This window comes from Borostomias antarcticus (genome assembly GCF_949987555.1).
Source record: "Borostomias antarcticus genome assembly, chromosome: 23".
Taxonomy (NCBI): Eukaryota; Metazoa; Chordata; class Actinopteri; order Stomiiformes; family Stomiidae; genus Borostomias; species Borostomias antarcticus.
In genome coordinates this window covers 10,649,003-10,666,321 of record NC_140256.1, presented here as the reverse complement: position 1 = coordinate 10,666,321, position 17,319 = coordinate 10,649,003, and the positions used below count along the sequence as shown (strand labels likewise).

At 43.1% G+C, this 17,319-nt stretch overlaps 1 protein-coding gene across 1 annotated transcript in view; it reads left to right on the top strand.

Moving 5' to 3' along the window:
• The window catches only part of edil3a (EGF-like repeats and discoidin I-like domains 3a), a gene marked incomplete at both ends in the record, with an annotated part of 163,286 nt that overhangs the window by 64,008 nt on the left and 81,959 nt on the right, over nt 1-17,319 (top strand). The window contains one exon of the mRNA XM_084457687.1: nt 15,097-15,210. Within this exon, the coding sequence (XP_084313813.1) occupies nt 15,097-15,210 (114 nt within the window). The remainder of the gene's footprint in view (nt 1-15,096; nt 15,211-17,319) is intronic.

Genomic DNA, 17,319 nt, shown 5'->3' with positions numbered 1-17,319 from the left:
ACCATGCTGTATGAGCCTACTGCAGACAGTGTAGCTAGTGAGTTTTCTACTGTATGTGTGTGCGTGTGTGCGCGCGTGCTTTATAGTAATACTGTGCACTGGAACCTGTCATAAGTGTGTGCATGTGTGTGTGTGTGTGTGTGTGTGAGCGAGCGACAGACTGAGAGAGGGAGGGATATTTCCCTGGCAAATATTACCCTAGATTATAGACAACACCTCAGCACCCCCACTCAAAATACCTTCCCGCGCCCCTGGATGTCTTGTTCAGTCAGTCAGGCAGAACCCCCACCGCCCCCCCCCCCCCCGCCTCACACGAGATCAAGAGTGACCTTTCCATCTCTGAATGCGGCCGTCTACTAGTGGCACTTTTCCACCGCATTGTACCAGGTCAACTTGATTTCAACTTGACTTGACCCTACTCACTTTTATTTTTTTGTGCGTGGCGACACTCAGCAAAGATAGTAAATGTCGGGTTGTCCCGTTGTTGACTTAAGCAATTGACCACTCAAGGCAGTGTGTTACACAGGATTTTACAACAGCTATGGAGTGTTGTTAGGCCCGACGCAATAGCGGAGGGCCTAAAACCCCCGTAGCTGTTGTAAAATCCCATGTAACCCACTGCCTCGAGTGGTCAATTGCTTTTCGACAACGTTTACTACATATATATATTCACAAAAAACACAGTAGTAACATTCAATCATTTATTTACCGATCATTCTAATAATTTTAGTATTTACATAATCTTCCGTGATAGGCTATAGTTCTGAATTAAATGGTTGCCAGGCAACATAGGCTATCTCGCCTATTTGGGTAGGCCTTGTTCACATAAGACTATATAGGCATAATTTACAAGTTGGCCACTTGTGCAGAATACAGGGTTGTGGCAGAGACATTTGGTGTCAGCAAAACAACCGTTCACCGCTGTGTGTACGTGGTGTGAGTTTCAAGATGTTGAGCCAATTTGTCAAGCCCGACGTGGCTGAGGCACAGGCAATAGCTCGCCGCAACTCCACAGCGCACCTTGTGCCACAGGTGTACGGCGCACTGGACAGGACCCATATCCCCATCCTTCCACCATCCGATGGATACTGGGATTATGTGAATCGAAAAGGGTGGCCCTCCATAGTGTTACAGGCGATTGTGGATGATCAGTTCCTAATCAGGGATATTTGTGATTTTATGATTCCACGCAACCAGTTGGTTATCTTGTTAGTAAACTTGAAAAGCAAATGGCTCTACTCGTATGATAGCCTATTGTGTAGGCTAAATCTAATGTTTACAGGGATTAACGTTCTCAGTCGCTACAAGTGATAAACTAAATATAAAGTGTAGGCTAAAATAAGAATTTGGCTTGATTTCAGTCAAAATACTTTTTTTCTTTAATCCCTGTGATTATATTTCAATCTATTTTCAATACATGTCCTGAGAAACACCCCCAAGCCAACACAGATGTAATGAGTTGAATGTTCGCTACGTCAGAGTTTTATTCGGTAAATCTGTTTCCATTTAACATGTTTCGCATTAGCTCTGATTCGCAAATGGCAAAACTCAACCACCTCAAGTGAGTGTACAAACTTTTTAGCTAATAAGAGAAAGTTTATTCGAATTTTGCTGTTTCCATAAAACGCAATGCAAATTTCTAATGCGATTTATGCTTCAAAATGCACATAAAGGCTTGATGGAAACGCACCTAGTGAGATTGACGGTGCATTAATACTAATTGTTATGTGGTCGCAGCTGTGGGTAACAGATTATTTTACAACGGCTGCTAGCCAATCAGAATCAAGTATCCAAACTCTCCGTTGTAGAACTGCATTTCTATGTTACCACCACAAGAGGCAGTGGTCACAGAACACCAAAATAAAACCACTACGACTGCCATGCCAAAGGTCTGGGGTTCAAGCACAAGTGTGGGAGATATTTTGTCACTGGATGTTATAGAAGCTATGTAAAAATGTGGTTGCCTGGTGGTGCTATATCAGTTATTGAATTTATGTGCAGTAACTGAACAATGAACAATGAACAAACTGAACTCCTGTTTTGAAATTATACCTACAGTATAGGTGTCTCAGTAATTACCCATTATATATTAGGCTATACTTTGCATTATATATTAGGCTATACTTTTCCAATGGGCCTAGGATATAGACAATAAACTACCGGTGGAATTGTGTTTGAGCAATAGCGGGAGCATTTCGGATTACTAGCGGACTGCTGTCCCTGACGCTAATAATCCGCCAGATCTCCTATTGCCATTCAATGTGCAAATGGCCAGGAACCCGCCAGCGGATTCAGCCAGAGGTCCGCCAGCGGATTCGGCCGGAAGTCCGCCAGCTCGTCCATCGGGGACCCGCTGTAGGTCCGCTAGCCATGTGTTATATTCCACCGGAGGTCCACCAACTCATCCATCAGGGACCCGCTGTAGGTCCGCTAGCCTTGTGTTATCTGGGTTTATCCTTTACCTTTGTCCAGAAACAGAAGTTGAACCAATTGCAGCACAATAGCTAATGTTACATGAATCATCAGTATAACTGCTTTAGCCACTGACCGCTACCATTAATGTTATGGAAGCTGCTGCTGTTGAGAGCTCATGAGCTAACTGGCTATCCCGCTCTTATTGTGCTGGATTAGCATTGGAAGCATTGGAACTGATGTGTCCAAGCAACAATTTATTAGACATTATTATACTAATTTATCAGACATTATTTCATGTCATTTCAATTCACAGCTATTTCAGTGGCATGACTAGATTCCGTCCTACCAGTCCTGAACAGAAACAAGCCAGCCACACACATAAACCAGGCTGGACCTGGCCTGGTTTTCCCTCTTTGTTATCCACTGCAAATAGTCCCGTGAGAGCGTGGGTTAAGGCAGAGAGAGAGAGAGAGATTCAGTAACAAGGAAGTCATGAGCCTTGCAGGTGAAGGATCAAAACACGCTGGGTTCAGACTGGATGTGAAAGCAAAGTGTTTCCTTTCCGTGCCCATGTTAACTGTTAATGTGACTTCACACCGGTCCGTGCTCTGTAGCAGCAGAATCGGCGTCTGCTCTATTTTTCCGTGAGCCACAAGTGAATGCGTGTGATTAAATTGCAGAGGACCATGGTGTGAACAGCCAGGCTCCTGCTCGCATGATTATTGACGCTCCACGGCACATTCGCATACAGTCTGAACATGGCATTAAGAGAAGGATGAACAAGATTTTTTGTTTTTATTTTCTGTTGACAAATAGGAAGAAGGTGAAGCTGAAAAAGAGTAGCATGTGATCTAATTGAATGCCATGGAAACTGGAGGGGGGATAAACAGATAAGAGAATTAGCCTATCATGGATCCCAGGACTGTCTGTTCCAGTTGGAAGCTCCACTGTATAACAAGCTCCCCCTGCCTCACTCGTTGTCTTTGAGCATTTATTTCTCTGGTTTATCTCTCCTGGGGAGGAGCCTCCTAGTGTTTATCGAGCCTAATTGTGTGATGCACCCTCGGCCACTTGGGCCACGCTGTCACCCCGGCCTCTGCTGCCGGGTGGCCTGCTGGCCTGCCGCCAACAGGCATAAATAGAGATACCAGGTGCCAGGGAGAGTTAGAGCTGGACCAACCCTGGGGCACTGGGATGGTACCTATACAGACAGCACAGAGTATCCGTTTATCATCAGGCTGACCAGCCAGGGCCATATCTCAGGGTGAGTACCTTGTAGCCATGTCTCAGGGTAGGCAGATACAGTATATACATTGACCATTCATTTGACTCCAAACAAAACCTCCAAACCTTTGTCAGACACTGCCATTCTCCCAGTTTTTTTTGTCTGATATTTAAATACCATAGACACATCAGGTGGGGCTCTCTGTATGTTCATTAACTACTTAAAGAATATGCTCAGAGAGAGGGTCATGAAGGAGATAACTAAATTGGCCAAGAATATATTCCCTGGAGCTGCCAGTGGAGCGTTCTAATTTGACATGGCAACATCAATATTGAAGTCTGCATTAAACCATAATATGGATCATAATGGAATCAAGCTATGACACGCATGAACAGGTGTCAAATGATTGCCGGACAGAATATGTACGATTTACAGAGACAACATGCAAGAACATTCCATCTGTCCGTCTCTCTACCTCAACCGCCTCCCCGACCTCGCACCCTATCTCCATCCATCTGCCGTATGTTTCTCCCCAGCCGGGGCCTTCGTTCAGAGGCGGCTGGGGTTAATATATATCCATGATGTCAGATGTGCGGGTGGCGCATTAGACTCTCTTGTTCTGCGGCACATCAGTATTCCTCTCACACGCCTGATGGATGCTCACCCTCTGAGCAGGAGATGACACTCAGCTCTCTCTTCAGAGAGCTGTTGTGCCTGAGTCGAGGGCTCTTTACAGTCGCCTGGATCCCAGGCACCGCTGCCTGCTGGTCTGCATCTCTCGCATGGGCATTTTGACTTGACTAAAACTGTTCGCCCGGCCTTCTATGATATCTTTCACTCACCGACACAGGGACCTCTGAATAGCTCCTTGGTACCCTAATCCTACTTCAGAAGGTGTGTCCTTTGTACAGTATACGCTCGCCTTAATCCCTCATTCACCATTCAATGCAGCATCATGTCCCCCTGCTTGAATCTCATACATGCCCTTTAAGCCGTGTATGTGATGGTGTTTAAGCCATTTCTCTGTGAGAGATTGTTCAAAGAAAACAGTATTGATGCTGAGCCTCAATATCTAGAAGGAGCCATTGTGACTGAGAATGCCAGGAAAGGCATTTCAAGGATGTCTGAAAAGACAGCATAGGGGTACGGTGCTGCTAATTATCTCAGACAACTCTATCATCATCCCATAGTACTAACGCTGACTCAGAATATTTCACGCCATGGGGACCTTGGTTAGACAAACCAACCCTGACAGATGTAGATTGACAGCAGTCAGAGTAGACAGGAGCTACATATCTTCCCTCTGATATGAGTGGCAGAGACAGGCTGTGCCCTGGCCTTGTGTCTGTATATTTCACCTCCTCGTAAGCCATCACCAGACACCACTCAGAATTGAGAGCCTTTGAATTAAAAGGTGGCAACTATGAACATGTTTGAATTAATCCGACTGCTGAGCTCAGCCATTAATTATTAGATCAAAAGACTAAATTGGAAGAGTGTGTGTTAAGCAACACAATGGCCCTCATTTATTAATGGAGCATAGAAACCAACAGAAATGATGGTTTGACAGTGTATCACATGTGATTCATGAATTTTTCGAATATCGCTGATCACAGCGTAGGAATGATTGGGCGTGTGGCGGCTGAAAACAGCATCAACGTCAACGTCATTTAAATATTACGCCCCTACAGTGGCCTCACCCCTACAGTTTACCACATGGATTTGCGTAATACCAAGAAGAGAAATGTATCCGACCACTCGTCCAATAGTCTAGCGCTATATAAATAAAGCTTTGATTGATTGATTGATAGTCGCTCATCAATCTCCATGAAAAGATCTCTGCAGTCCTGGAAAACCCTCTCACGTCTTACAATTTCATCCCAAAAGGAAAGAGGCTATCTTACAGGATGACATTCACACATGTAAATTCACAGATTCAAGATGTTGGCGAGTGAACGTGAAGTAGGAGGAGCTACTCTCTGGACCCAGGATGTTAAGGTAGCTTCAGAAGAGGAAAACAAACCCGATTCAGTTGATTTATTATTTCTTTGCAGGTTTGTACAAATTGTATAACTGGGTATCTAAAAGGGTCATTTGGAATTAAAGTGATCATTAGATGCCTATAGACAAATAACCATATATATGTGCATTTTGAACGGGTACATTTGTATGCATGTATGTATGTATGTAATAAAGTCTCTCAACCCCCAGCTACAGTATGCTATCTCTGAGAGATGAGAGAAGAATACTCTTTCAGATACTTCCTTTGAATGACTGTTGTGTAACATCAGAACTAAGTGAAATATATTCACAAAGGAAAGAAATAATAAACAGGGTTGAATCTCTACTATCACTTCTATAGTTATTTTATCACATAGACAAGTGAGGAGAGCCATACATGAAAGTGTAATGGACTGGGGAGTCAAACTCATGTAGCAAACTAGAAATGGTGCTGAGAGAGCACAGACCTCCACCCCTGAATGCATTTCGTGGCTCTGCGCACACCACAATTGAATGGGTTCTAAATTGGGCCATGCTACATTGCTTCACGAGTTTCATGAAAAATGTGTAATCCTAGTCCAAAAAATGAATGGAGGTGAATGGCCGTCCGGACCCTGTTTGGGCAGCTCGTATTTCACTGGGGAAGAGGTAATAATGACTGGAGGTTCTATTTAGCTGGCTCTGTGACACCACCCTCGGGTCACAGCCAGCAGGGAGCAGAGCAGTGCACTCTGGGCTCTCCCCCCGCACAGCCAGTCCAAACCCTGTGTCTCTAGCACCCCCACACAGGGAGCTGGCTTCGTTCTAAGTTTCGTTCTAAGTTTTGTTTTTATTTGTGGATCTGGCCCCTGATTTGGATCTGCTCCAAAATTTAAAGGGTTCTAAGGTGGCCCATGATATACCCCTTCACCGAGTTTCACAAAAATCTGTAAAAATTGGTTTGGTAGTTTTTGCATAATGATAGTCCAAAATGAATGGAAGTGAATGGGAAGTTTGGCTGTGTTTATGCAGCCCGTGAACCCAAACCGTGATTTGGATCTGCTCCAAATTTAAGAGGTTGTAAGTTGGCCCACACTACACCCTTCCACCAAGTTTGAAAATCGGAATGCCATGGAAATTGGAGGGGGGATAAACAGATAAGAGAATTAGCCCATCATGGATCTGTCTGTCTGTCTATCTGTCTGTTTCAGTTGGAAGCTCCACTGTATAACAAGCTCCCCCTGCCTCACTCTCTGTTTTTGAGCATTTATTTGTCTGGTTTATCTCTCCTGTGGAGGACCCGCCTAGATCAAGTGTTCAAATCGGTCGAGGTGAATGGCCATCTGTGTTTGGGCGGGCTGTGGACCCGAACCGTGCTTCAGATCTGCTCCAAAATGTAATGTGTTCAAAGATGGACCATGCTACACCCTTCCACTGAGTTTTGTGAAAATCGGTCCAGTAGTTTTTGTGTTATCATCAACAGACAAACACACATACACACGCATGCATCCACACACAAAGCAAATCACCTTTAAAGCAGCCAGGGACCTAGGCGACCAGCCAAGTATTATCCCTGAAGAAGCCTCCAGTAAGGACACCATGCAATCTTTATCTTTTCTCCAGACCTGGCATTCCTGTAATTTATGACTACTATCTTTCCTCACATCAAACCACACCTCGGAATAGCGGATAAACAGGATGATATGTGATCCCAGCTGCACAGCTCAAGATGCCTGTGAACACTTGGGCTGCATTGATGCAGCTATGCACTGATCAGATACGTATGGCTTATCTGTTTTCATTTCTGGAAAGGATTTATCTCAGTCACATGGGGAAGGAGATGATTTGCAGTGCAGCATTTTTCAATCTAGAAATTTGAAAAGAAGCTTGAGGGACCACTGTGAATCATATCTCCAGCCTGTAGGTCAAGCCCACACTTTACACTCTGATGGGGAATTGATACTGTACCCTCCTTCAAACAGAATAGTTGATTTTTAGCCATGGCAAGCATGTGATGATAAAATGTGCTTGGTGGTGATATGGGAAGGGGGGGATTACCTTTCATTTTGCTAATGAAGTATGGGGTGTTTACAAATGTAACCGGCATACAAGATATTAGCAGCTGTTTATTTTAATGAGGGCCACTCCATTGTTCTCCTTATCCACCTTTCTGACACCTTTCTGAATATGCAAAAGTAAATCACTTCTCTAGCCTCTTACTGTATACGAACGGAAACAAAGCCATGAGAATTAAGTAGTCAACTAAAGTAGCAGCTGTACTTGATTACCTCTGTGGTTGGTTCTATTTAAAGAATAGAATGGTTTCATTGGCTACCATTTTGTTTAAAGATCTGGAGGTGACTGAGGCTTTCCTGTCTCCTGCAGTATCAGGATGATGGCAGGTGGAGGCTCAGTAGGGGTCAGTGCAGCCCAGTAGAGAGGGCAGCGCTGACCCCTCCCCCACGCTCTCTGCTGGCCTGTTCCTGGTCCCTAGACATGCCACAGCCAATTTAGTGTTCGCCGCCAGTGTCCCTTCCTGTCACAGAGAGCTATTCATCGCTCTCATTATCGCCTGACTGAGAAGTGCTTTGTTGGGAGCAGGAGGGGGGGAGGCAAGGAGCGAGTCATTGGACAGGACCAATCAGAGCAGGGCCCGGGTCTAACTATAGACTAAGGTTTTGTTGAGGGCCAGATGGTATTTGTCATTGCAGTCAGTCATTGCTGAACTATATTTTACAATGTGCAATTAATACTTATTTGAAGCTTAATTCATTATTTTGAGAATGGGAATGTGTGAGTGTTGACAGAGTTTTGGGGGAGATGCAAAAGTCTGGAACTGTGAACAAGTTTCTGTCACTCAGAGACAGAAACAGACACTCTGTCCTCCCTCTTCACCCCTCCTCTCTTGGTGTTGACAGCGTAAAATCAGACTGATGTGCTCTGAACATCAAATCAGATTAAACCTTGGATGTCTCCGCATGACAAGAACTCTTCATGTCCTAGCCAGTCCATCATTTCAGGACCTCCATGGGCCTCCTCTATCTCTCTCTCCCCTCCCCCTCTCTCTCTCGCTCTCTCTCTCCCTCCCTCTCTCTCTCTCCCTCTCTCTCTGTCAGTCTCTCTCTCTTTCTCTATCTCTGACTTAGCTCTCAGAGATTATTGATAAGTTGTCACTTGGGTTCATGGGTATTTCCTGTCTTACTAAAACAATATAGCAACAATGCATCATTTGACATTGGAAGTTTGCCATGTAATTACAAACAGTAAAGCTCATCAAATAAGCTTAGCAGAAAACAGTTTGGCAATATGCAATGGCAAACATGCTCTCGATACATTAATGACAAAATTAGATGCAAAAAGGCAGACTTGGCCTCTTCCCAGTGACTAAGCCTTTGGAACTATGCCGAGTAATGTTCCTGTTGTGTAGATGGAATGTGTCAGAGTTAATTTACCTGACCCTATGGACCCTATGCCTCTCTTGCTGGGTGGACTAACTGCATTCCCCAAAGTAATCCTCTATCTCTCTCACCTCATTCATTGACACCACACCACTTTAGAGACATACTTCCAGGGGTGGCTGGCTACACTCAAAGGAGTGTATCTTGAGGCTGGCTGAATGTGTTTGTCTCCCTGTGGTTGTGGTATAGACACACCCAAATTGGTGGCCTTGAACTTTTCACTGAGAGTAGACCTTGAGCGGGGACACATGGACAACAGCCGCGGTGACTCAGGTGCACGGTCTCCTAAGGTGAACGCGTTGTTAACACTATCAATGACAATGATCTGACAGATTTCAGTTTGTAATGTGCACTTGGCTACTTATATATAACTTATGGAAAAGTGGGCTCTTGGGCCATTTTGAAAATCAAAAAGCTGAACAGCTTAATGGCCATTTTGTTGTCAATAATTTTAAGTCTAGTCAGGGTTATTTAATAGTTTGTAATGAGATTGTTAGGCGTCTCTTGCTGGAATCAATTAAAACATAATCCCCCCTTGATTGCGACAACCACCCGCTATCAATATGGTGTCCCTACAAGTGCTTGTTTGTTCCTTTCTGCACTAATCATATGTTTGTCAGTGGGGGAGAGGTTCTCTAGTGGAGTGTTCTTATTTCAGTCACCCTACCCTTTGCAGAGTTTGATAATTACCTCTGATTGTTATGTGGCACTACCCCAGAGCACGGTTATACCAAGGTATCCTAGAGGAAGATAAACAGACAGCAATATATATGGGTAGCTAAAGATATCAAGGCTAGCCTAACTACTGTAAGTTTACTACTTCATAAGAGAAAGTACAGTAGCTTGCCAATAATCCAAGTGTTATCTTGCTCCATTTACTGAGGATGATTCATCCATAAACAAAAGAATAGTGTATTCATAAAATGCTCCTTGTCCTGACCTAATACATGCTCATAGAGGAGGTTTACACCATTACTTGGTAATATAGACACTCATTTAAATAATAATTTAACAGCAATACAGTACAGTACATAAACATATAGGTTTGCCCTTTAGCATTGGTAATAACAACATATTTTCATATAGGCTTGCAATTCCAAAACATTTTCAGACATTGAAAGTGCAATCTGTATTTTTCACTGATGTTAATAGTCATTTCAAGTAATGTTAACTAGCAATTACTATTATGATAACATAAAATATTGTTTTATTCTTTAAGAAAATAATTGAATAACCCAAGGGCGTAGGTTTGGTTTCAACATTGGTGGGGACCATATAACAGTATAGCCTGCATACACAATTTTTGCTGGGGACGAGAGGTAAATATGCATATATTTATGAAATTGAATAATACAATGTTGTTAGTGTATCACATCCTGCCTGCTGCTGCGTCCCTCCACTCTCTCTCGACTTTTGCTGCTGCGTCCCTCCACTCGTACACACGAAATGGGTAGGTTAAGGTTAACGGTATAACCCCTTGTTAGCTTGCACATGCCTTTGCCTGAACTGTTTACTCTCACCTGGAAGGGAAGTGGCACTGTGAGAATCATTTTTTTTTTTATTTCTCCAGCGCCTTCAACTCCATACAGCCCCCTATAATGAGAGAAAAGCTGGTCAGGATGGTAGTGGACTCACACCTCGTGAGCTGGATCATAGACTAACTTAATGGCAGACCACAGTATGTCAGGCTGAGGGACTGAATATCAGAGACATGTGGTCAGCTGCACAGGGGCACCACAGGGGACTGTGCTCTCCCCTGTCCTCTTCACTCTATATACTTCTGACTTCAGGTACAACTCGGAAACATGCCACATGCAGAAGCTCTCGGACGACACTGCTATTGTGGGGTGTATTGGAGGGGACAGGGGCCTTTGCTGCATGGTGCCGGTCAAACCAACTGCAGCTGAGCACATCCAAGACCAAAGAGATGGTGGTGGACTTCAGTAGGTCTAGACCACATACGGAGCCAGTCTCGTCTCCATTGAGGGGGTTGATGTGGAGGTGGTCAGGACCTAGTAGTACTGTACAAGTACCTTGGGATGCAGCTGGATTACAATCTGGACTGGTCAGACAACTCGGATGCTCTATACAGGAAGGAGCAGAGCCCGGCTCTATTTCCTGAAGAGACTAAGGTCGTTCAACATCTATGGAAAACTCCCTGGGAGACCCTGGGAAAACGTCGGCCCATCATGAACAATGTCAAACAAATGCCACCCACTGCACACCACCATAGTGAATTAGTCTGTTCAGTGGCATGCTGCTGTCACAGTGCTGCTCAATGGACAGACTCAGGAGATCCTTATTAGGATCTTTAACCAGGGGGATGGAAGGAAGTGGAGTACTAGCGCTGCATTCCCTTTGTATCGGATGTCCGGATTTGGTGCCCAAGACGACATTATATCCCAGTAGAATGTGTTCCAGAAACAAAACAAAACTTTCACCCCATCTTTGTAGTTCTAGCTAAGTTAGCCATTGTTTGCAACACCAGTTGATAACAATGAACTATGCTATTTTGCGCACGTAAACTTCATAGCAACATTGTCCACTGATAGATGAGGGACAGTACTATGTGTATGATTGATTTAATAAAACACAAATAAGACAGAAGCACTAATAAAGTCTTATTACAGCTTCCACTAATTGTTGATGCATAGAGTAGCCATCTTGATTGACATCAGCAGCAGACACTGATGCAGACATCTGCCCCTTCCTGTATAAAGAATGGCAAAAATCGCGAGTTCCCTTCTTTTTGAAAAGGATGGCCCTTTATGGATATGAGAAGAAAGCTTTGTTTTGATTTATCTAATCATAATCACTTATTCAATCACTTGCCCAGCGATGAGAACATTTGTGAAGTACAGTAGATCAATGGGACAAGAAAATAAAGAAGCTGTCAAAGTTCTGGAGAACCTTGTTAGTAAAGGTCAAATTCTGACTTCTGGTAGTCATTTGAATTTCCTGTACTTTGGGGCTTTTCACAAGCCTTTTCATTTTAAACTCTTATTAATGTGTGAGGTACAGTAGCTCAACAGAGCTGAAATACTAAAGAGGTTGTCAAAGTTGAGAATTCTTGAGAACCTTGTTAGTGTAAAGGTCAAATTACAATTTGATTGAAATGTCTTTTGGGGATTTCCACAGCTCTTCACTTTAAACTTATATGTCTTAAGACATGCATGTTCAGGCAGGCCTTCGGCCATCTATAACTCCCTGCTGCTCGCAATGTTGTTTTTTCTGTTCTGTGTCATTTTAATTTAATGTAAAGCACTCTGTGCATCCGTGCTGTGAAGAGCGCTATATAAATAAAGCTTACTTACTTACTTACTTGTATTAAATATATCTCACCTACTACTACATATACATACAGTCAAGCCAGAAAGTCTGCACATCCCTTTCACCTTCTGTGTTTTATTACATTACCGACTTATTCTACAATAGATTGAGTTCATTTTTTGCCTCAAACATCTACACACAATAGCCAATAATAACAAAGTGAAAACAGGCTTTTAGAAAATATGCTATTTTATTTTACTGACAAAGATAGGTGATTCAGGGGTTACATATCTGTACACAGCTTGGCGTTTTGGGAAAGAAGCTATGAGCTTGGCACACTTGTTTCTGAAGATTTTTGCCCATTCCTCTTGGCATACAGTATCCTTGCAAGCTCCGTCGGGTTGTATTGGGAGCGTTGGTACACAGACATTTTCAGCTATTTCCAGATGTTCACTTGGATTCAGGTCTGGGCTGTGGCTAGTCCACTCAATGACATTCACAGACTTTCTTCGAAACCACTCCTTTGTTCTCTTGACTGTGTGCGCTTTGGGTCATTATTTTGGAAGGTAAACCTTTGCCCCAGGTCCAGAGTGCTCTGGAGCAGGTTTTCTTCAAGCATCTCAGTGTACTTAGCTGCATTCATCTTCCCCTCTATCAGGATGCTTCACTTAGGGATGGTACTGTATTTGTTTGGTGAAGAGCGGTGCCTGGTTTCTTCCAGAGTGTCTTCCGTCTGGCCACTCTCCCATAAAGGCCTGATTGGTGCTGCCTGTATGGTTGATCTTCTGAAAGGCTCGCACATCCACAAGGATATGCTGGAGCTCTGTCAGAGTAACCCTTGGGTTCCTGCTCACCTCCCTGACCAAGGACCGTCTTCCCTGATTGCTCAGTTGGGTCGGGCGGCCAGTTCTAGGAAGATTATTGGTGGTTCCAAACTTCTTCCATTTACGAATGATAGTGGCCACAGTGCTACAGTATTTGGGACCTGTAAAGCAGCAGATTTTTTTCTGTACCCTTCTCCAGATCGATGCTTTGACCCCATGGCTTGGAGTTTGCTCTGACATGCACTGTCAACTGTGGTACCTTATATAGGCAGGTACTGGCAATCCCCAATCATGTTCAATCAGTTGAATTTACCACAAGTGGACTCAATTAACTCTAACAGTACTGTAGTTATCACAGTTAAAAGATAAAGATGGTGGTTCAATGTAACACTTTCCAGATATCTTTAGGCAACAAAAAAACAAATGTGTATAATTATTTCAGAATTCATCCATAAACATATTTCAAAGCATGTATTTCTAGGTCAGAATCTGCCACGCAAAAAGTTCATTCACTCAAAACTGGGCATGATCCATAACAACTGATTGACAGTTCTCTGAGCAAATGACCAACTGAAATCATTATGATTGACAGACGTGTGCCCCATTAGCATAGCTACCACCACTACGAGCGTAAGTAAAACTTTATTTGTATAGCACCCCTCCCAGCACGAATGCACAGAGTGCTTCACATAAGAACATAAGTCCACTAAAAGTATCACAAAATCACCAAACAATAAAAGTGCACAAGACTGCGCAAGAGTTAGATCGCACAACAGCCAGATCAATAGCCAACATACAGAAGGTGACTTGACCAGTAATGTTTTTTGCTATCTAGCTGCTAACCAGGAGAAAGCACACCTAATGTATTTATGAAAGTAACTAGCTTAGCTGGCTAGCTAACTTCATGATGAACATATGGGGAATATACAATTAGCTAACGTTAGCTACTAGCTAATAATCCACGAACGTTTGCTGTCACCATTCAAACGTTTGATAGCTAATGAACTTAGGTACAGTATGTTCAGGTTTAGAGCTGGCTTACCTTATTCGATAGATGGTGAAATGGCGCAAAGACAGCAGGTGCGTGAGCCAGACATATTTCTGTTGGGGGCGGGTGTAGAGGAGTGGGGGCATGTTTTTCACACTTGTGTGACGTGTAGAGCGGGAAAAACGTCACAAACGGGAGGCTTTTTCAACCCGAGTGAAATTGGTCTGAACATTTTAAGATTCCAGTTTCTCCAAAACTACAAAACTGATATATTTAATGTTTTTTTTATTATGTTTCTTCAATGTCCTCTTGTGCAAATAGCATGTACAAACAAAAAAAAAAGTGAAAATTGCTATGTTATACCTTTAAGTGGTAGAAATATCTCAAGCAGTATCAGTGGAAACAAAATGCACCTCAGCTCACTTTTTGGTGTCATATTAAAGGGTGTGCACACTTGTGTACGTATATTTTGCTTTTTAATAAATTAGCACAAATGTCTAAAAACCTGTTTTCACTTTGTCATTATGGACTATTTTGAGTAGAATATTGAGACAAAAAATTAAATCTATTGTAGAAAGTCTGTAAGTCTATGTGTGCTTGACAAAGACACAAATGGTGTAAGAAGCACACAAAAAGAACAATATTGATGTTGTACCGTCTACATTTTATTTCCTGATTGCATGCTTGTCCAATTTTTTCTTTAAACTCAACACAGAGTTTGATCCCAAGAAACCATTTGATTTATTAGTTTCAGAAAGCAAGCCCCTCAACCCAGTGAAAGCATCTACTGGGAGGCAGAATCAAGTAGCAAAGGGAGCAAATTCAATATATACTCCTCACCAATGCATTCTAATGAGGATGACGTCTAGCTAATTGCCAACATGTCTGCTACAAAGAAACAAATGTGCCTCTTTTCTTTTTCCCTCACTTTTGCAGATGTTAACGAATGCGAAAGAGACCCATGTAAGAATGGGGGTATCTGTACAGATCTGGTTGCCAACTACTCCTGCGAGTGCCCCGGGGAGTACATGGGGAGGAACTGCCAATACAGTAAGTGTTGCATTTCTTTCTCTCTCTCTCCTCTTCTATCTATTTTCTGTTGTGTCTGTGCTCTCTTGGCTTTGCATCCCAAAAACCTACATCGTGGGAGTCAGACTAATTCAGCTCCAATTACCTAATTAAAAAATCTGACCCTCAATACTGGTACCAAGTGCCAAGTATGAATGCTGTAAGTCTGACAGTGCCCAAGGAAAATGGAAACAGACAGACAGAGATACAGACAGAGGTTTGCTCATTTATCGGGGCGGCTGTAGCTCAGTTGGTAGAGTGGGTCATTCAGTGATCGAAGGGTCAGTGGTTCGAATCCCAGCTCTGACTGTCCACATGTTGAAGTGTCCTTGAGCAAGACACCTAACCCCAAATTGCACCCAATGAGCAGGTTAGCACCTTGCATGGCAGCTACCGCCATTGGTGTGTGAATGGGTGAATGAGAGGCCATTATAAAGCGCTTTGAGTGCCGCTAAGGTGGAAAAGCACCTATATAAGTGCAGTCCATTTACCATTTATATGTTTCTTGTGTTAGATGTTAAATTGCACCAGCTCATATGCGTTAGATAAACACAGTCCTGGCCTTATCTGTAGAATGGTTGTAAGGGTTCAGTATTGCTCACAAGATTAAACTCTGCCATTGACAAAGGCTTCAGACAATCACACTCCCCCCACACCTAACCCCCCCCCCCCCACACACACACACACACAAACACACACAAACACATATGCACACGCGCACACACACACACACAATAAAACACATTTCTATCACATTTAGTGTGCATGGTGATTCTGTGATCACAGATTACTTTTTTGGGGGGGCTGTCATTTCTTCAGTTTGTTTAGAAACCACTCTCAAATTCATATTCTTAATCCTATCAAAAAGATGCAGTCCTATCAGTATACAGGAAATAAATGCTTACACAATCTCTCTGGTTCTAAGGGTATGGGTTATATGGGTTCTAGTTTTAAGTAGTCCTGTGGGAGCTGAACTGAATATTCTTTATGTGTATTGGAGTGTTTTTGGCAACCAGAGATACTGATACAAAGGAGGCTTGAGCAAGAGGTTGCTCAAGCCACTTGCCTTCTATTGAAAGATAGTTATTTTGGTGTTAGACTTTCATGCCAAACATAAATATCAAACAAAATGTTTTGGGGGATGAGAGGCCATTGTACAGTAGGACCCCACTTGTCTGAACCCAACGGGACCGAAGGTCGTTCGTATCTCTGAAATGTCCGGATGACTGAAATTTATGTTCAAATGCACCAAATTCAATAAGTGGTATACTTGTTTCATATAGACTCATAATAGACCGAAAAATACCCTTAATTACTGTTCTCCCTGTGTTCTCCCTGTGTTCGCAAGGGTTTCTTCCCAAAGAACCCAATACGAAAAACATGCAGAAGAACATGCTCTTCAGAACACTTGGACTTGGTCCCCTGGCGCCATGAACAATTGCTGCCCACTGCTCCTGGCTGCCCCAGGCAAATGCAGGCAACAATTTCCACCGGCGACACCTGAAGTTGCATGTGTCATACCTGCAAACTCGTCGCCTTCCGGCTACAATCGCCGTATTTAGTGTCAACTAGGTCATTCACGTGAAGAGGGGGGCGGTCCACTAAGTGAGTGAGGGGAGAATGATTGTGATTGCACATTATCTGTTTTTACTATGAGATTGTCCTTCTCACCAGTGTTCAGGCTACAGTAGTATCAACCTTATTGGATAATGTAGTTTTAGTAGTTCTGTGGCATTTCTATTGGCCAATCGGAACTTTGATCTCATCTGCTAAGTGAGGTCCGCTTGAAGTCGAGACACCTTCTACCCTTGAGCCTTGAACCTGATGAATGGAAACCTTGTCTTAAATTGAGGTAAGCTTTTTGTACAAGAAACAACTTAGTTATTTATTGGTTTGCTTAGTTCAGTTACCAGTATTGTGGCTTGATATAATTTTATTAAGGTGATAATTTTAGGAACCAAACATGTACAGTAGCTATCATTTCTGACTGTTTCTCCAGAATGTTCCAGCTAGCCTAGCTAGCTAACGTTAGCCATGTAGCTCAAAGTATATGCTGACTAATGTTAGCTAACTGACTAACTGACTCGCAGG